Source organism: Saxophila tyrrhenica (assembly GCF_035928015.1).
Source record: "Saxophila tyrrhenica strain CCFEE 5935 chromosome Unknown scaffold_2, whole genome shotgun sequence".
Classification (NCBI taxonomy): Eukaryota; Fungi; Ascomycota; class Dothideomycetes; order Mycosphaerellales; family Extremaceae; genus Saxophila; species Saxophila tyrrhenica.
Genome location: NW_027041734.1, coordinates 145,774 through 165,510, shown reverse-complemented (window position 1 = coordinate 165,510; position 19,737 = coordinate 145,774). Strand labels below are relative to the sequence as shown.

The 19,737-nt window shown below is 55.6% G+C and overlaps 7 protein-coding genes across 7 annotated transcripts; 3 read left to right on the top strand and 4 right to left on the bottom strand.

Annotated features, from left to right (window-relative positions):
* Positions 1-107: 107 nt before the first annotated feature.
* Positions 108-2,036, top strand: LTR77_001114 (uncharacterized protein; the record flags this gene model as incomplete). Its single annotated transcript, XM_064798376.1, has 1 exon — positions 108-2,036. The coding sequence occupies one exon, from the start codon at positions 108-110 to the stop codon at positions 2,034-2,036; it is 1,929 nt and encodes a 642-aa protein (XP_064662703.1).
* A 228-nt stretch (positions 2,037-2,264) lies between these two features.
* LTR77_001113 (uncharacterized protein) lies at positions 2,265-3,606 on the bottom strand (the record flags this gene model as incomplete). Its single annotated transcript, XM_064798375.1, has 6 exons — positions 2,265-2,288; positions 2,343-2,455; positions 2,512-2,677; positions 2,748-2,945; positions 3,026-3,342; positions 3,519-3,606. The coding sequence occupies 6 exons, from the start codon at positions 3,604-3,606 to the stop codon at positions 2,265-2,267; spliced, it is 906 nt and encodes a 301-aa protein (XP_064662702.1).
* A 432-nt stretch (positions 3,607-4,038) lies between these two features.
* On the bottom strand, positions 4,039-6,753 carry LTR77_001112 (uncharacterized protein; the record flags this gene model as incomplete). The annotated part of the gene is made up of 1 exon (XM_064798374.1): positions 4,039-6,753. The coding sequence occupies one exon, from the start codon at positions 6,751-6,753 to the stop codon at positions 4,039-4,041; it is 2,715 nt and encodes a 904-aa protein (XP_064662701.1).
* Positions 6,754-7,905: 1,152 nt separating this feature from the next.
* LTR77_001111 (uncharacterized protein) lies at positions 7,906-8,702 on the bottom strand (the record flags this gene model as incomplete). The annotated part of the gene is given in 2 exon segments (XM_064798373.1): positions 7,906-7,980; positions 7,998-8,702. The coding sequence occupies 2 exon segments, from the start codon at positions 8,700-8,702 to the stop codon at positions 7,906-7,908; spliced, it is 780 nt and encodes a 259-aa protein (XP_064662700.1).
* A 2,504-nt stretch (positions 8,703-11,206) lies between these two features.
* LTR77_001110 (uncharacterized protein) lies at positions 11,207-12,082 on the top strand (the record flags this gene model as incomplete). The annotated part of the gene is made up of 2 exons (XM_064798372.1): positions 11,207-11,470; positions 11,540-12,082. The coding sequence occupies 2 exons, from the start codon at positions 11,207-11,209 to the stop codon at positions 12,080-12,082; spliced, it is 807 nt and encodes a 268-aa protein (XP_064662699.1).
* Positions 12,083-12,403: 321 nt separating this feature from the next.
* LTR77_001109 (uncharacterized protein) lies at positions 12,404-14,360 on the top strand (the record flags this gene model as incomplete). The annotated part of the gene is made up of 5 exons (XM_064798371.1): positions 12,404-12,510; positions 12,580-12,987; positions 13,046-13,476; positions 13,529-13,635; positions 13,695-14,360. 5 exons carry the CDS (start codon positions 12,404-12,406, stop codon positions 14,358-14,360), a joined length of 1,719 nt encoding a protein of 572 aa, XP_064662698.1.
* A 520-nt stretch (positions 14,361-14,880) lies between these two features.
* Positions 14,881-17,077, bottom strand: LTR77_001108 (uncharacterized protein; the record flags this gene model as incomplete). The annotated part of the gene is made up of 2 exons (XM_064798370.1): positions 14,881-16,930; positions 16,953-17,077. The coding sequence occupies 2 exons, from the start codon at positions 17,075-17,077 to the stop codon at positions 14,881-14,883; spliced, it is 2,175 nt and encodes a 724-aa protein (XP_064662697.1).
* Positions 17,078-19,737: the final 2,660 nt, after the last annotated feature.

Genomic DNA, 19,737 nt, shown 5'->3' with positions numbered 1-19,737 from the left:
ATTCCCGTGACTGACTAGGGCGCGATTTCGGTCTCGGACAACCAACCATAGTCCACTCCAGTGCCGCCACAACGGCAAGCAGCGGCGGCCCGGAGTAAGACGGAACGATGGCCGGCGACATGGCGCCCAGCAATGATATCAAACAAACCCTCCTCCGCAAGCGCCTACTCCACGATATTGCTGACCTCCAGCACAATCCTTACCCCGGCATTGCTCTCCGCGTCGACGACAGCGACGCACTGCAGAAAGCCTGTTTGATACTTACACCCGCGAATTGGGAGCCGCTGCACTTGACCATTGTCTTCGGCGCAAAATACCCGCTCTCACCCCCCAAGATCAGCGTACAATCGTACGTCGTCCATCCGAATGTCTTCAACGACTACATCTGCGCATCCATTCTTAACGATCGCGAATCCTACACGTCCGCATACACCCTCAAAGGCATCTGCATCCAGATCCTGAGCTTCTTCAGCAGCGATACGCTGGAGCAGGAAGATGGGCTTGGAGCGTTCACTCTGGGGAAGTTCCACGCTTGGGTGGAGGAGGCAAGTGTGGAACAGAAGGAGGCTGCCGGGGTGTTGAGCACGGACAAGCCGGTGTATGTGTGCAAGAAGTGTGGCTTTGGTGAGCAGAGCGGACGACGTCTGGATGAGAGACAAAGCGGCACCGGTGGAGCACAGCCCGGGTTCTCTGGAAACGAGGTGCAGGCCGGCAAAGGGTTGGTTGCGCTGCCGCTCGACGTTCTCATACTTGTGTGCGAATTCCTGGACGACGAAGAGCTGGTCGTGGCTGCCAGAGCCTGGAATGGCTTCGCGAGAACCATGAAACGGATCATCCGTATCCGCGAGCTGCAGTGCTTCACCCTCAAGGAAGGCTTTAAGACCTCTGCCCTGGGCATTGGAGTCCACATCGATGGCAAGATGCTGCAATCAGAGTTCGAGCTAATCTCGCAGCTGGCCTTCTACAGCCTTGGTGTCCGGAGCTCCATTCACGGCTTGAGGTTCGAACACTGGCTCCCTTTACCAATCTCCGAGACACACTGGCAGCGAGTGAAGCACAACATCAACGACCGCCTCACCAAGATCGGATTAGAAGCACGTATCAACGGACCGCCAGTCACCGTCATTTACGGTTTTATGAACGACATTGTCGTACGGCTGTCGTCGAAAGCCAACGATCTGTTCAACCACGGCCGCGGTTCAATGCAGCGTGACTACGACTTCAGGACGAAATCAACGCTCTCAGCGGTCAGCGAGAAGGCGGTGGAGAGCTACTTCCACCTCTTCCACTTACTGTTGTGTCTCACAATCGACAAGCCCAGCGTCGTCCAGGACGCCAACAACAAGCTCAAAGCCTTCTTGGACGGCCAGACCGACAAGCAGAGTGTACCAAACCTCGGTCACCTGCTGACCATGGTGCTCATCGCCAACGTTGACATCACAGAAGGGCTGACCAAAGCCATCATCAAAGAGACCATTACCCGCAACGTCGTGTGGATGCTGGACTCACGTGGACAGAACATGCCCGAACTCAGCTTCCTCGAAACCGACGCCATCAGTCACTTCCGCCTGCAGAAGACGTTCGATGCGGGCAAGACATCCTACCGCATCCTCATGATCGCGCATCTGATGAAAACCACAGTCAGCAAAATGGCAACAGCCTCCGGCCAGAAGAGAAACCTCTCCTCGCTCTGCAAAGAACTCTTCGACCGCCACGGTGAACCACCAACGGGCGCAGCAGCCCATCTCACAGATGCCATCAGGCAAATCCAGCAAGTCAACTGCTTCCATGACTTCCTCAAGAAGATGAGCGTGCCTCCGCCCAGCGCTTCGCTGTTCACCGCTTATCTGCGGCAGACGCTGTACGAGAGTGTGGACAAGGGGTATTCGAAGTGGGGGCTCCCGCAGGAGCAGGCGTTAGCATTGCGGTTGGAGAAGGAACCTGGGGTAGGGAGGGTGGAGGGTGTGCGGCCGGAGTATCGTAGGGTGAGGGTCAGCTTCTTTCCGCAGGATGGCACCCGTATGCGGTTCACGTGAAGAGGTTGGTGTGCTGCCCCGGCATGGGTGCGCCTGAGTCGAATTGGGGGCGACTGCGTGGTGCTGCTGAACACCTGGTCGGTGGATGTCTCAAGCGAGAAAGATCGACGGATGAGAAGTCAGCAAAGAGGTTGCTGATCATGCATCATCCCATCGGCTTGAAGACACAACGAGAATCAAAGAGGCGGACGAAGAGCATGAGCATAGGTTCGTAGCCTGTCCAAGAGTCTACTGGATCTTCCATCCATCGCCCTACGCCTGCATGTCAGTGGCGGCACCAACTTCACGATAAGTTGGTGTACTGACCTGAGCCACAGTCTCCAGATGCTGCCTCAACCGCTTCGTGGGCTCCTCTCCCAACCATGCCGGCATGGTCCTATCAAGGCCATCCATGATTTCCCATCCTCTGCCGCCCTCGACTGTACACACCCAACATCAGCTACTATGTCAGAGCATACACTGAGTCTGGACATACCATAGACCGCTTTCCCATGCATCTCCTTGGCCACACCCAGCCCAATAATATACTTCGCCACATCGTCAGCAGAATTAATCGCCTGGTTCGTCTTCTTGAACTCGTCGATAATCGTGACAGTCATCTGGGTCTCTGAGAGGGCGGGACAAATGGCGTTTACTCTGATCTGTTCACTCGTCAGCACCACCAATCCTCCAAGCCCACTTGGTGGCAAAGGTAAGTAAAGTAGAACGTACTCCATCCCTCTCCCAAAGAATCTTCCTCGTCGTCCTCAACAGCCCCATAACAGCATGCTTACTACACTGATACATGAACAAGCCCGGGCTATCCCTCACCCCGGCCGCTGACGAAATGAGCACGATGCTCCTGTCCTCGCCCTCCTTCCTGTCGTGCTTGAGATACGGCACCGCGATGCGCGTGAAGAACGCTACACCCTATACCTTCGCATCAGCTACCTTCCAACCCTCTCCGTCCCTTTGAATCCGTTAGTGCGAAAAGTTAGGAGAAAACGAACCTTAAAATTAACATCCATAGTCCCCATCGTCTCCTCCTTCTCCACCGTCTCAACCGTCAGTCCCGGATCAAACCACTTTCCCTTCTCAATCACCCCCGCAATCGCAAACGCATGGTCCACTCGTCCATACTTGTCCAGCGCCGTGCGGAAGAGACGGATATTGTCCGCGTACTTGCTTACGTCGATCTGGACGAAGATGGGTTGGTTGGCGCTGGGGTGGAGAGAGGCGATGGTTTCCTCGCCGGCGGAAGAGTCGTAGTCGCCGATTACAAGGAGGGCGCCGGCGGCGTGGAGGGAGTGGACTGTTGATGCGCCGACTGAGAGGTGGTATGGGGTTAGTTCTGATGGTCCATGAGGTTCGCGGAGCCCGGCTCATGGACAGGGTTGATGTGGAAGGTGAGGAATAACGTACTGCCATTGGCACCACCTATTCTTCTGCGTTAGCATCGCCACAGAAGTTCATGTTCTTGATCGAAAGGGTACATGTATTTACCAGTCAACACAACGACCTTATCCTTCAACTCTGCGAACTTCGACTCGTCGACATGCACCCTGTTGTCTGTAACCGGCTTTCCCGACATCTTGATCTGGTGTTGTCACGCTTAGTTGCTATTGCCCTAAGATCTGTTCACAGAGGATCCAGGTACTTGGTACTCACAATGCTTGCAAGACATTCTTGCCGGCGATGTTGCTGTTGTTGTCCCTCGGCGTTGGAGACAAGCCAGCCCCGCAAGGCGGAACAACATCTCCAACGCCTTTCTCCAACACAATCCAAGACCTCTCAAAGAAAGCGACCGTTGAGTGGCTGTGAAGCTTTGATCGTTATTCTGGTTGATATGAATGCATACCCACTCATCTGCTTTCTAGCGCTACCCTCTGTCGTGAATCATCATAAGGCTCGCGCCCCGTATCTAACCATATTAGAACCCCCTCCCCCAAAAGCCCATCCTCGCTCGCTCGCTCGCTGAAAGTAATCAAACGATCAATTTTCCTACCCTTCACCCTCCACCCGTTCACCGCCAAGGCCTCCTCGCAGCCGACCCAACAGCCTCCCTAATGCTACCGCGTCGTCTCTGCAGACCCATCCTTCCCGTCCCACCCCCACTTCCACTTCCACTTCCACTCCCACCTTCTTGCCCGACACCACTTATTCCATTCGCAGCCATAGGCGCCGCGCACACTGCATCAACACCAGCCTTAACGCTCCCCCTCCGCGCAAACAAATTCTTCCTCTCCCCCTCTCCAACCTCGCTGCCCCTCCTTCCACTCAGCGGCGCAGGAACAGTGTTGTTCCGTCCGGGCATCGAAGGCCTTCTCCCTTCTCTACTGCTAGGTGGTCGCGGCGTGGCTTGCAAAGCGCGGTTGATGTCGTTGCTCTGGCTCGTACCGGGTCTGCGGGCCTCTTTGGGGACGTCGTTGATGTAGGCTGAGGATGGGGTAGAGGTGAGGGTTGGGAGGGGCGACTTCTCGCGCTGCCGGGTTTCGTTGGGGCGAGGGTCGTCGCGCGGGTTGTTGGTGTTGGTGTTGCTCATGCGGCTGAAGAACGATTGAGTCTTCTGGCTGAGTGTGCGGGCTGGTGGGGGAGAGGTTCGGGAGCGGGAGGTGGTGGGGGAGGTCATGCTGTGGGAGAGGTTGGAGCGGGTGTGGGAGAAGTCGGGCGAGATGCTGCGAGTCTCCTCGATGGTCTGCACGACGGTGTGGTTGCTGGAGCCGGAATGCTGGGAGCGGGGGCTGGCTACGCTGCCGTTTGATGACAGTCGCTCGGCTTTTGCATTATTGCCGTAGGTCGGAATGACCACTGGGCTCGTCTCTGCTCTCGTCATGCTTGGCTTGCGAGTGCTCGCCGTCACTTCTGAGCTCGACTGGCGCCGTCGCGGCTCGAAGCGCGTGGCCTTCGTCGACGCAAAGTCTGTCGCATTCGTGGTGGTGAGGGGCGAGGGCGACTGGACGTGCTTGAGAAATCGACTGGGTGTGCCCATGATGAGCGAGCTGCCGTCCGGAAAGTCGTAGTCGCCACCCAGGCCACGCGCAGTCTCTGGACGCTCTTCCACCTCATCCTCCTCGTCTACGCCCTCGTAAGCTTCGTCGTTCTGGCGCTGTACGAATGACTCATAAGCACTGTGCAGTTCCACAGACGAACGAAATTGACGAGGAGCGGTGCGGACGTTGGGCTCCAACGCATCATAGCCCTTCACAGGTATCGGTGTCGTATCGAGCAAGCTCCTGTCGTCGTTCGCAATGCTTGACCGAGAGGCACGCAGCATGCGAGTGCTTGCACTGTCAGGAGTTGGAGGCAGCAGAGGCTCACCAAACATTGGCCCGGCGAAACTGGTTGGCCGCGACTCCTTCATCGGCTGCAGCTGCCTTTCTGTCCGGATTGGGAACGGCTTGATGTAGGAGACGCCATTCTGCATGCTGTCGGAAGACTTGGATGTCGTAGCGGTGTCGTTTGACAAGGTCTTCGCCAGAGACTGAAACTGCGCAGTATCGACTGGACGCTTAATCGGAGACGACGGCTGCAGATCAAGTCCGGCGAACTGCGAGATGGGTGGCGATATGTGGTTGGATTTTGACGGTGTGTCGGTCACCTGGTCGCGTTCCTCCATCCACTGGCTTACCCGCTTGATACTATCCTGCCGCAGGTGTGCCGATGGTCCGTGTGGTGACACCGTCATGTCGTCTGCATCACCTTCCCAGGCGCACTTGTCCGGGCTGGTCTGCTCCTTCGGGCTGTAGATAGATGGAAAGCTGCTCTCACTCAGCACGCTCAATCTTGGCGAGTCCAACACCGCTTCTTCGTCTTCCAGCTTACTCTCTCTACGAGTCAGCAAGGAGTTGAAGCTTTGAACCGGATGCAATGCCTGCGAGGTCTCGAGATAGACGCTGCGAAGAGCATGAGTGCTCGGCTTCTTCTGGCTCAGAATGTGCGGCTCCCTCCTAGGACGAGCCGGTGTCGGGCCGTTGACAGCGCCGAGCAGCTTGGTTGCAGCAGCTGATGCGGCAGGTGGAGGCTGGCGTTGCTTCACATGCGGAGTCTTTGGGTGTGAGATTGGCTCCGGCGGTGAGGACGGCGGGACTGGCTCATGTGTCTCGGTACCGGCGTACCCAGAGTCTGCGTTTGCCGTCGAAGGCCTGGTCGCGCTGCGCCTGTCCTCCATATCCGCGACCTTGTCCTCCAGATCACAGATGATGTCCATAGCCTCCTCGACAGCCTTGTCACGCTTCTCCAGCTCCTCTACTAGCTGACTATTAATCCGTAGTAGCTCGGCATGTTCCTGCTCCAACTGCTCAGCCCGTTCGACCTGCATCCGCATGCTCTCGATCTGCTCCTGCAACTTCGTCGTGCTCTCCCTTCGGTGATCAAGCTCCAGCTTCAGGGCAAAGTTCTGCTTCGTCAAGCGATCCATTTGCTCATTTAGATCCCTTGCTCCTGGTGCTCGCTTCCTTCCATTGCTCTCCCCCATCTCCGAGCCCCGCCGCGATCCAGCTGTCAACGGTGAACTGTCGAACGCCCTGCTCCCGCCACGCCTGCTCTCCTCTGCCTCGTTGAAGAAGATGTCATCGTCGCGACCATTCCTGGGTCCAAAGTCTGACTGCCGCACGCGCTTGGGTCGCATATTCTTTGCTCTCCGCTCCAGCAATTTGTCCTGCAGATATTGCGAAGCGGACAAGGTGTCTGGAGCCCCATCTCGCCCCACACCGTTCATGGTGCCGCCGTTGGTGTCCATCTTTGCGAATTGGCGGTCAGGAGGGATCGTGACTGCTGCGCCGCAGGACTGGCGACTATTCGCACCAACGAGACTGCGACATTGTTCTCGATGTCCGTTGTGAGACGTCGTGCGGTGTTCGGGCGCGTGATTTCGGAGAAACAATTGTCGACTGATTCGTGTTTAAACGTGTGGCTTGTTGGCTGGCATGTGCGACGCAAACGGCTGCCGGTTTCACATTGAGCGCGTCTGGAGATCCGCGAAAGCTGCGCTCGTCGCTATCTTCCAGTCGGTCGAAGAACGCGGTCGGGGTATGGTGGCCGTGTGGAGTGGAGGAGGAGCAGCAGCAAAAGGACAGATGTGAAGTGTGATGGAACATGCATTGGGCACCATACTTCTGTGATCACAACAACCGGCGCGCCGACCAATGCCTCTAGCGTGCAGCGCTACCCACCCGTTCCGCCTCACTGGGCCGGCACTCCCCAGATGGCGGCCCAACCCCCCTGCTCGCCTCCGCTGCCGATTCGACGAGCAAAGACTGCTGAAGATCTCCATCCGGTCGGGTCTGCTTGAGGAAACCGTCGGTCAACGTCTCCTCCCAAAAGATGCTGATTCCTGGATTAGTGGTTCCACGTCAACGTCAACGTCAATAACGATCTGAACGCTGGAGAACTGTTCCTGCAGCGATTCCCATGCTCCATCTCGTCTCGCTGCAGAACTTATGCAAACTAAGACCCTACTCCGCATTTCTCCTGTGTCGTACGGAGGTACCTGCCGCTGCGTCCGCTCTTGGGCATCGACTTCCAAATGCACGACATTTTGCGTACGATTGACCGAGCATTGGTACCATCTCACAATGACTGCATCGAGCACTATTTGATATTTAACGATGGCCACGGTCCGGACGGTATGTAGCGGTCCGCAATACCACAAAAGTCGCGTCCCACACGCGGCTCGCACGAGCGGCCGTTCGAGCTACCAGAGCTTTATTGAAGTCTCTCCTCCACCACGGCGCGTCATCCGCAGAAACTCTACAAGCGACGACGACAACAATTCTGTGGACGTGTCTGAGAGCAGCGAGCATTCGGAGAGGCGGAGCTCATCTTGACGCTCTCTCAGCAGGCTAAATGCAATACACCATCCCAGGTCCCAGTATTGTGCTCATCAGGCACTTTACGCAGCCAAAGACGCGGCCCCTCGAGCGCCGACATGACCATAATCCAAGAGCACCATCACACCTCGTCCACACTGGCCGCTGGACTCACCAGACCTAACTCTCTTGCCTGTGGGCACTTCGAGACATCACTGTAGTACACGCCCCCATGAACCTGAAGTCTCGAGCAGTACTCCTCCATAGTCGGGGAGCGGGCAAGCCAGTCTGCTCCCACGAAGCCCTCCATGCCTTCCCAGGGATAGACCTGTCTCGGGAGTAGGGCTTCGGCTTTGCGAAAGATGTGGGAGACCCAGACAGGCTCTTTTCGAAAGCTATCGTCACTCGTCAAGCTCGTACTCTCTGGCCAGCCGAATATGTATCGGCTCCTGTTTAGTTGGTTTCCAAGCGCAGCATCGCAGCACTCTCCGTGTGCATAGCGTTTCGGGTTGACCCTGACAGCACCGCAGCGTCTCATGCGCAAACAGACCTCCAGATACTGGTCATTGTCCAGATACAATCTCAGCCTGCCGTCGTTATCCTTGGAAGTCGTCGAGCGTCGTCCCAGGAAGCAGTAGTTCGCTATAGCAGCACAGCTGGTCTGAAGATACAGCATGGGGCCTTCATCGGTAGTTGGAGGGCGGCTAGTCGATAGAGGCGTCTCAAGGGTGAATGTTCTTTCATTCTCCCACATGCGCGGGACAAGCTCGACAGGCACCGGCGAGGGCTCGATGTAACTGCTCTCATCGCCCGACGCTGTCTCCGCAGAGCTGAATGCGCCCCAGAGCCGCGAAAGCATGTTCATCATCGTAGAACCCATTTGGTCTCGGCTTTTCTAAAGCGATTCGTAGAGCAAAAGCAAGAATGAGAGAGAGGGAGGGAGAGTTCAGGACCGCTTTGTGCCTGAGTGTCGTGGGACCTTAGATCGAAGCCGGCAGAGAATATATGCGGGACCATCTGGTCAACTCTGGTGCCTGAAGCTAGAGTCGGCGGCTGCTTCAGGCTTCAGAGGTCTCTACCAAAAGTTCGGACGCTTTGCGGGATAGTAGAGGTTATTAATGTTATATTCCCTCCTCCGCTACCTACACCATTATAAACAGGTAAATATAGTATTAAGAGAAAGCTTATTATCTAAGCTATCTGGCCGACAAACCGTGCCCGTTGCTCGAGTATTGTTTCCGAACGTCCAAAAAGTGTCTTCGTCCCCCGTCTCCTCCGCAAAGTCAACGCAGCTGTAGTGGCAGAGTAGCATGTGAGCTTGGAGCAGGTCACGCAGCTCGTTCCTAAGCCTGCGTCCGAAACCATGCCGTCTTGAGCTTGTGCTGGCGGCGACGCAACAGGCTTTCCGGACGCCTGCAAGCGACTAAACGGTCCTCACGCCTTGCTCCTGCGATGGTTTAGATGGCTGCTCCTCAGACCATTGTCGTGCGCCGGGTATCATCGCTTCACGGTTCACCCGTACTCATTGTCTCTGGCCGCCGTTAGAAGATGCGCAAACGGTGAACGCCACCGAGCTGACGAGCGAAGGAGTGCAGTCTCGCAGAGCCGCGGCTGCGCAATGCCGAATCATTGAAGTGGTGGTGCTGGCAATTATGCGGCCCACACTTGCGATGTCGTGCGTAATGTTAGGTCGCTCATGCGCTCGGGTGGATCGACAGGGGGTAGCCCAGGCTCGCGCTTCGGTCGGTGTGATGAATGGGTGCTGCGCGAGAGCTGCGAGAGAGTTTTCGATGCGAACTTGTGAAGAATAGATTTGGATCGTAGCCGTTCGAAAATCATCGCGTGGAGAAGGCGGCGAAGAATGAATGATGCGATCGAAATGGAAGGTTGTACTCAGTCTCGGGGGTTGGGAGCGCAAGGGAGACCGGTGAAGACATCGGAAGTGGTCGTAAACGGGGCCACCACGCTATCAAAACCATCGCTCGTGTGTGGTGAACCTGAAACATGTCAACATTCGTGAGAAGAATGAGCATAGTCTCAGTGTCAGCAGTCGTAGAAAGTCATTTAAAAGAGGTGTCGTCCTTACCGTTTAGGCATTTGCATGAACCCACCTTTTCCCAATCAGAATCGAACTCCAAAAAAGTGCAAAAAAGTTCTCCGGGTAGGTTCGCCAGACTATTTAAACAGAACAGCGCATTCTGCAGTATTCGGCTTGAGCTTTCATCACGAGGCAAGCGCTGGTTGTGACTCTCGCGATTCGGACGCCTTAGCATCGCAAGGGAACCATAGGCTGTCACCCACCGAAGTAGGAACGCTGGCTGTTGCAGCTTGAGGACGTCTCAACCGGAGAAGCTTTGCCCATTTGCTGAAGCTAGCATGATCGATTGATGTAAGGAATACTGGAAAAATATATAAATGCTGCGAAATGCATTTTCCGCACCCGGAGCCAGCAAAGTGTCATGGGTGTGCATGGCAGGCGTCGGTTGTTCATTTTGTATTCGCAATTGGGGTGCTCGTATTGTTCTGCTGGGTCCGGGGGGGGGTTTTGAGGGCAGGTCGTCGATGCCGTCGTCCGGTATGCCACCATGGCGAAGCGAGGATCGGCCGAAGGTCGCAACGTCGCGCACATCACTGCCGCTCCCTCACGCAATCAACATCACACCACATTATGCCCACAGAGGTCTCATGTGCTCGAGCATCACAGCCAGATGTGTGTTCAGGAGGTGTTCTCCTCTGCGACCTTCTTACCTGTATGTTTCCCTCCTTAAACATATTTCATCATTGTCATTGCAACGCGCTTGTCCTCGTGCATCACCACAACATCTTTCGGCATAGTTCAGCCTGAAAACCCTGGTACAGTCGCTTCACAGTGTGGCTGTCTTCTCTATTCTCTCTTCTTTCTCGAAAATGAGCGCGTCGGTAGATCTCTCCTTGATCCGCAAGGATGGTCTTCGGGGCCTCAGTAAGCTGAGAAGCTCTCTCGCTCGTCAAGGCGGTCTCAAAAAACCCTGTACCAGCGGCCTCACAGATATTCGAACCTAGAAGTGCAGCAGGCCATCACTGCGGTGGACTGTCGCTTCTTCGAGTGCGCGGAAGGCTGAAGTGGTCAAGAAGCAGCATACTGCTCATTGAGCGCGGTTGATAGCCAGGTCGAACGCCTCATGACTGTGTTCGCCGCGTTTGAAGAGTTCGCGAAGACCTAGAAGAAGGGATCAATATCAACGACCTCACTTGAAGTCCGCACAAGCATGCCAAGCACGCAAATCCTGATGGTGACAATGGCATGAATAGCCGACCCAAACTTTCTCCACATGCGCTGATCGAGAACATGCCGCGAGGGGACATGTACCAACGATGCTGTAACACCACACTTTCAACACCACCATGCTCGCCTCCGGCTTTACCAACGCCCCCATCACCCGCTTCCTTGTCTTCGGTACAGTTATCGCCGCATTCCTCGCCAGCCTGACAGATACGAAATACTACTTCTGGATCCAACCGCAACCCCACCTGTTTAGCTACTGGCAATTCTGGCGCCTCTTTACCTGGCAGCTATGCTATACCAATAGCGCCGAAGTGCTGTTCGCAGCAATGACCTTCTACCAATTGCGAGTGGTGGAGCGGCTATGGGGGAGTAGGAAGTTTGCTGTACGCCAGGAACACCACCCATAACAAGCAGCTGCTGGATAGCATCGGCTGACAAGGTAGGTACGATAGTCATTCATCTTCTCAACCTTTCCATACACTACCCTGCTCCCTCCAATCCTCCTCGCCGCCGTTATCCGCCCGCTTAGCTTCGGCCATATCAACTACCTCCCTGCGGGACCAACAGCGATTGTGTTTGCGCTGCTGGCACAGTATCACGCGGCTGTCCCGTATATCTACAAATACCGCGTCTCGAGCAGCCTACCCACCGGCACTTCGCCAAACCAGGAGTACGGACTCATGCTCACGTCCAAGTCGACCTCCTACCTCCTGCCAATGCAGCTTGCGCTCTCGCAGCTGCCTGGCTCGGCGATTGCGGCGGCGATCGGCTGGATCATTGGATTCGCTTACAGGAGAGAGATCCTGCCTGGGGCGGCGAGGTGGAGAGTGCCGGGATGGGTCATTGGCGCCAGCGAGCAGAAAGAGCGTTATGATACTCTCAGGAGGAGGATGGAGGGTGAAGCTGGACGTGCGACGGGCGTGGATAACAATCGCCAGCATGCGAGGAGGAGGGGCCTGGTTGGCGGGTTGATTGATCAGTTTAGAGGTGCTTGAGTTTGTGAACAGTAATGGTGGAATATTGAACTCAATGTTGGTGATCTCTTGCTTTTTCTTTTCGAGGCGGTTAGCACAGTTCATACCACGAATGCGCCACTGTGAGGCTGATATCAAAAGCAGAAATGAGGTAAGGTTGGCCGGTCACATGCTTGCCTCCTGCCCCATTGGGTCTAACGACCCACGTGGCCTCTACGCACCGGCTATGCTTTGAAGCTCACCAGATTTTGCTTCGCAGATACCTCTGCACCCGTGCTGCATGGCGGTAGTTCTCACCTAATCTGTCTCTATCCCGTTCACACCGTGCGACACAGCGCCGAGATGGCGCACGACAGCTTCGAGTCGGTGGTTCGGAGCGGCGATACCACACCACCGCTCACCGAGCCAGATGCAATTGTGACACAACCAGCTGCTGTTTGCAGCGTCCAGTATGTCTCCGTAACTTCATTCCATCACCTCCATGTATGTATCCAAGCATGACCACTGACAGCCGCCAGATCCCTAGACAATGCAGATACGAGCTCCGCAGGTTCATCTTATACACCACGACCGTATCTCACAGAGGTGCTGCCCATCGGGCTTGTCGACTCGATCATCGCCTTCACCGTCGACGTAGCCGCTCCCTGTCGTCCCTGCAAGCACGAGTGCACTCAGCCAGACTACCATAAGTCTGGCATCTGTCACCTTCTCAACCTCGCCAAAACGTGCAGCAAGTTGAGAATACGAGCCCAGAAGTTGCTCCACCAGCACCTTCGAATCAGAAGCTTTCCCATGGAGGATGGTTGCTACACATTCACCCATGAGACGGAGAACCTTAAGACCGACTACGTGCTTCCGGAAAAGCAGGTTTTCGATATGGTCCAGAAGAATAGTAGACTGGTGACGCACACTGCCATAAATGTCAGGTGAGCAGCCAAGGACACTTCCGTCCTTGGGCTATAAGCTGATTCAATGCGCTGCTAGGTCGCTAACTTTCGACTTTCCCCGTCGTCTCGACAAATCCTTACCAAGCAGAGCTTTTGCAACGGCATTCGTCCAGCTCATCAGTCGCCTCCCGCAGCTCAAAACCCTACTGTTCAACCTTCCCCTGTACTCCTGGGCCCAGGACACCTTCCGCGAAGCTTTTGAGAACCATTTCAATGATACCGAGCCATTGAGTAAGCTGCCGGTCACCGAAGCTCAATTGGGCATCTTCTGTGGCTTTGGTGCGCACTACTGCCCAGGGCTCATGGCAGTAGTCGGATACGATCATTACAATGACTTCCGCACCAACACTCGACTACCCGAGACCCTACTCGCCATATCTCAGGGTGGCGAGGCTTCTCCACAACCTGCTAAGTTCCCCCTGGAGCACTTCGAGATGGCTTGTTTCTGGACTCAAACCACATGGAACGGTAGGTGTGGCAATCTGAGCTGTGTAATCCTGCTCTGCTAATACCCTTGTAGTCGTCGAAGCGCTATCACAGCACGTCATTCTCAAGAAACTCGGCGTCAGAGGGCAGCTGGCGGAACCACCGCTACCGCTCGACTACAGATCAGGAACCCGGGTTAAGGTACGCTCGTTCATCTACTCTTTTCTCCGCAGTCCACGTACTAACTCAGATGTCTCTAGCGCAACGACTTCTACAAGAACCTACGGCAGTTCAAGCACCTCGAAACTCTGATTCTGTCAGGCAACGTCTTGTGGAACTTCTTCTGGAAGTACCGCGGCACCGATTACTTTGAACTTGGACTTGACCCATTTACAAGCGTGACCGACGTTGTGTACGAAGACGAACTCCAGCCCCATCACCTACGCTCGTTCCTGGACTTCCGCCATGACCACTTTGGTACCGGAGAGCTTGACGCTACGAACCGGCTTTACGACAAGGTCTACCGTGAATTCATGACAACACTGCATTCGGAGGGCCTCGAGCACATCAGAACTGTCTGGATCGAAGCTTCTCTACGCCCGAGACAAGCAGACGGAAAGTTGCGTCCACCCGATGTGCCGTACTACGACTACAGTAAGTTCCGAGATGTCAAGCTGGTTCGTCAAAAGGATGGTTCTATCACCATCAGCCGTCAAGACGTGAGGAGGCAGCTCACAGATGGTCTTGTGCCGGTCGTGGGCTTCCCTCATCGGACGTACCCAGACCAGTCGTTGGGCTCGTACTTGAAGACAGCGCTTCCGCTCGGCTACCCACGGAGCAGTGTGGTACGGGAAACAGAGCTGCCCAACGGACGTAACCGCAGTTACCCGGATGGCGAGCTGGCGATTGGTGACGAGTGGTTGTAATGTACGAGATAGACGACAGAAAGGGAAGAAGGCCTGAATGCGGTTAGATGACAGCTTTCTGCAGACATGACGATCTGCTCAGGTGTTCTGGTTCAGCTACGCTCCTATCGAAACTGGAGCAGGTGCTTCTCCTCGATGAGAATTCTCCATGATCCATGGCTCAAGATGCGTTTCCCATGGACGAGTACTCGAGAGGTCTATTCCATCGCAAGCTTTGCTTCTGGGGCTGCAGTAGTATCGAAACAACTCATCACCATCATGGCGCTCAAGGCTCGATCCAAGTGAATCAAGCCATGATGTAGAAATGAGAGTCTGCTATCACAGAGAGCGCAAGGACAGATCATGCTACGTGTATACATTATGAACGGTACTACGATTATGTGAGCTGATGGCTATTTGTGCCCCGTGTCTCTATCTCGCCATGGTCGAACATTCGGTGAAGGCTGCTGACGACCTGCCCACAGTCCACAGAAGACATCTCGATCCACACTCTCGTTCCACACCATCTCTTCGCAGGTCTTTACCAACCGCCACGAGGATGCTGCTCGCGACCCTGCTCACCGGCTGGCTTCCACCAGGAGTCGAAGAATTTGGCAAACCAGCTGGTTGGGCCGGATTCAGACTCCTGGGCAGGACCGTCGTGGGTGTATTGCCCTTCGGGATGTTCTTTGTTGGGGACGTTGAAGGTGCCGTTCGTGGATCCATAGGAGTTGCCGATGGTGCCATTCTTGTGACCACTGAAATGACTCTTGTGATCTTCGCCATCTGGCTTGTTGCTGCCATTGCTTGGCTCCCAAGATGGAGTCCACGTGTACCACCAGGGCCGACCGCCAGAGTGCTCAGCTGGACCAGCGGGGTGATGCTCGGCACCTATTGGGCTAGATGGGTGGCCTGGGTTGGTCTTCGGTGGCTGCCCGTGGCTGGGTTCCATGTGAGGTCCTTGGGCTGGCTGACCATGGTTGGGCTCCACTGGATAGCCTTTTGGTGGCTGGCTGTGGTCACCATATACTGGCTTTCCCGGGCCATGTGGGTATGATGGCTGGCCACCATGAGGCCCTGCTGGTGGCGTTGGGTAAACAGTGAAAGTGATTGTCGTCGTCACAGTTGTCATGTACGATGTCGTGATGGTACGTGTGGTAGTCGACGAAGGCTTAGTCGGGCATGGTTCCTTGGTAGTGTAGGTCGTAGTTACCGGATAAGTGAGCGTCCTGGTGGTGCATGTTTCGTGCGGCGGCGGTGCGGGATAAGTCACAGGCGCCGACGAAGAGCTCGGAGCGTTCGAAGAGACCGAATAGGCAGGGGCAAAACTTGAGCTGCTGAACACCGCTGCCGAGCTGGAATGAGGTTCGACTGGAATAGAGTGTGAGGAGCTCGAGAATGATTGTCCGCTGCTCATCGATGGATACACCGGGACCGAAGCAGAAGAGCTTAACACAGGTTCCGAAGAGCCGGATGATGGCCCTGCTGAAGCGGAAAGACTGCTATAGATGGCCGGCGCACTGCTCTCAGGGATGCGCGTTGAGGAGGCATGATCGCTGGATCCCAAGTTCGAGGAAGACGGAATGCCAGGCGAAGAGGACAGCGTCGGCAGAGAAGAGGACATCACTGCCTCCGAGGATGACTGGGCGTGGCTGGACTGCAAGAACGAAGAGCCAGCTCCATTGGAGACACTGCTTGATGCTGCTGGCCAGGGGAGAGAGGACGACGGTCCACCATGGATTGACGATCCGGAAGGAACGGATGAAGTGGATCCCAGCCTTGAAGAAGGATGGGCTGAAGCGGATGCGCTCAAAAATATGCTGCTGCGCGGAACAGCTTCGCTCGCACTGGGCTGCGAGGGATACTGTGAGGAGGAGATGACCCAGGACGAGCTACTGCCGACCTGCGAAGATGAGCCCACAGCGCCGCTGCTGATGCTGGGGACGGGTCCATTCGAACTGGATTGTGAGCTAACCGGACCGGACGCGGACGGCACGATCCACCCAGAGCTCATTGATTGTGCCGACGAACTGGCATGTGCGGAAGCAGATGATGAGATGGCCTCTGCTGGACTGGGCAGCGCTGAAGACGAGGCTGCCATGCTAGAGCTCAGCGGGACGTGTTGTGAGAAGGAATTGGCTATCTCGGAACTTGATATAGCGTGTAGTGAAGATGAAACCACTTGGGAGCTTAGCGATGCAGATGAGGACAATGATGCGCTCGCGCTCAGAGATGCATCAATCGAAGAACCAGAAGGCGCCGCAAAGCCCGACGAAGAAGACGGGTGCATCACGATCTCCGACGACTGCAAAGGTAGTGCGGAGGAGGCTGAAGGCACGGCGCTGCTGAGGCCAGAAGACTGACTCCAGTATTGAGAGGAGGAAGCGTATGCCACCAGGCTTCCTGAAACCGAAGAGGCGCTCCAACTTTGCGAGGATGATGGGTACGCAGAAGATTGGCTCCAGTATTGCGAGGAAGAAGATGCATATGCGGCTAAACTTCCAGACACTGATGAGGCGCCCCAGCTCTGCGAGATTGATGCGGAAGATTGGCTCCAGGGTTGCGACGAGGCAGATGGATATGGCACCAGGCTTCCGGACATCGACGACTCACTCCATGACTGCGAGGATTGACTTTCCCATCTCGATGATGTGGAAGCGGCGAATGAATTCGAAGCGCTTGAGGGCGCGGAACTGATCGAGACCACCCAAGGGTTGGATGATGAAGAGGATATCCATGACGAGCTGGCGCTGGACCCATAAGCCAGATATGAGCTTTGAGACGCCGCAGGTAGTGATGACATTGAAGGCGCAGAGCTTTGCGACGCACTCCAAAGACCGGAAGATTGGGAAGATTGCCAGTATAAGCTTGAGCCAGACGAAGATCCGTACGCAACAGCACTCGCTGATGATGCATAGGCTGCTGAGCTTGTCATGCTTACACTGGCGCTATGAGACACGCTCCATGGGTTCGAGGATGCAGACGATCGCCAGTAAAAGCTTGACCCTGACGAAGATCCGTACGCAACGGCACTCGCAGAGGATCCATAGGAAGCCGAGCTTGTTACACTGGCACTGGCGCTTTGGGACACGCTCCACGGGTTCGACGCGGACGACTGCCAGTAGATGCTTGATGAAGACCCGTAAGGGAATGGTCTAGAGAAGGAAGCGGACATGGACGAGCTCCGTGATGCAGGCATCGAGCTCTGTGACGCACTCCATTGAGATGAAGCCGAAGCCGAAGCACTCCAAGCATAGCTAGAAAAGGATGACGATCCATAGTAGGCTAGACTGCTAGACTCTGCGAAATCGCTTCTTGACGCCGGTGCTGAGCTCTCCGATGGCACGAGTTGGTAGGACGAAGAGCTGGCTTGCCAGTGGAAACTGCTCAGCGATGACGAGTCGTATGCAGCGAGGCTACTAGAAGCGGCTGGCCAGGAGGATTGAGATCTGGAGGGCTGAGAGCTCATCGACGGCTCCCAACGGTACGAGCTTGCCGAGCTGGGCTGCCAAACGTAGCTGGCTGACGATGAGCCATATGCGGCGACACTGCTGAGCGAAGAGGCTGGAAATGAAGATTCCGGTCCAGCTGGTTGAGAGCTCTGGGAAGGCGACCAAACGTACGACGATGAAGACGGTTGCCATACCTGTGATATTGCACAACGGTCAGCAAGTGTCTCCCAAATTGATTTGACATTGAATGAGCTCAGGATGCCTCTCGTGGGTTGATCTGATGTCGGAGAGTGCTCCCAGACCGAGACCCTTATACTTTTGAACGAGTTGAGATGGCCTTCTTCCATCCATCGGGCTGACTTACAAAACTAGATCCAGATGAAGAGCCATATGCCGCGAAGCTGCTATACGAAGCCGATGGCATCGAGGACATGCTCGGCGCGGAGGGTGCTGAGCTCAATGACGGCTGCCAAATGTACGACGAGGAGGATGGTTGCCATACATAACTAGATTCGGAAGAGGAACCATAGTATGCAGGGTTGCTGAACGAGGATGCGGACGCCGAGGACGAAAGTGGATCAGAAGGTTGGGAGCTCATCGATGGTGACCAGACGTACGAAGAAGAGGACGGCTCCCAAACATAGCTCGATTGTGAGGAGGACCCGTAGTAGGCTAGGCTACTCAGCGAAGATCCGGGCGCAGATGAAGACTCCGGGCTAGGCTGCGAACTCATCGATGGTGACCAGACGTATGAGCGCGAAGACGCCTCCCACACGTAGCTCGATATTGAGGAAGACCCGTAGTATGCGAGACTGCTCATCGAGGAAGCGGGAGCGGAGGATGAAATTGGACCAGAGGGCTGCGAGCTAACCGATGGCGACCAAACATATGAGCTCGAAGACGGCTCCCACACATAGCTGGACATTGAGGAAGAGCCGTAATACGCAAGGCTGCTGAATGAAGATGCCGGACTGGAGGACGAAACGGAGCCAGCTTGCGAACTCATTGATGGCGACCAAATGTAGGAGGACGAAGAAGGTTGCCAGACAAAACTCGATCCGGAGGAGGACTCATAATAAGCAAGACTGCTGAATGAAGATGCCGGAGCAGAGGACGAAACGGAGCCAGGCTGCGAACTCATCGACGGCTCCCAAATATAGGACGATGATGATGGTTGCCAGACATAGCTGCTGCTCATGGATGAAGAGTCGTAATATGCCAGGCTACTGAAAGAAGACGCTGGGGCCGAGGACGAAACGGGGCCAGGCTGTGAGCTCATCGATGGCTCCCAAACATAGGACGATGACGATGGTTGCCAGACATAGCTCGATTGCGACGAAGATCCGTAATATGCGAGACTGCTAAACGAAGACGCGAGTGCTGAGGAAGTGACAGAGCCGGCGGAAAACGATTCGCTTGAGTGCGGCGCCCATATAAAGGATGATGACGAGACCTCCTGGTAGGAAGAGCTGAACGACATCGAGCTTGACTGTGGGACCACTGGCTGTGAGCTGCTGATGGGCGCAGCGTGAGAGCTTGAGAAGTCATGCGAAGAAGACGCAGCCGCGGAGGATGATTGAGAAGAGGACGCGGCTTGCGATGAGCTTGAGCTGGTTGCGGATGTAGTCGTCGTGGTCGTCCATGGACCGTGTCCTGGCCAGTTTGGAACGTTCGGTGGACTCACAGGAGGGCCATTTCCCGGTGGTCGAGGAGGCCCCGTGGGAGGTCCAGCAGGAGGAGGGGCAGCAGGAGGGGCAGCAGGGGGGGCAGCAGGAGGCCCAGCAGGCGGACCTGGTCGAGTGGGAGGGAAGGTCGGAGGCCATGCGGCAACGGCACCACCAATGAATGGCAGCGCAGCAAAAGCGAAGGAACGCATGCTGGGCACAACGAGAGACTGCCGCAACAGCAAGTACTATCAACGAAAGGACGAAGCAACGAAAGCTGCT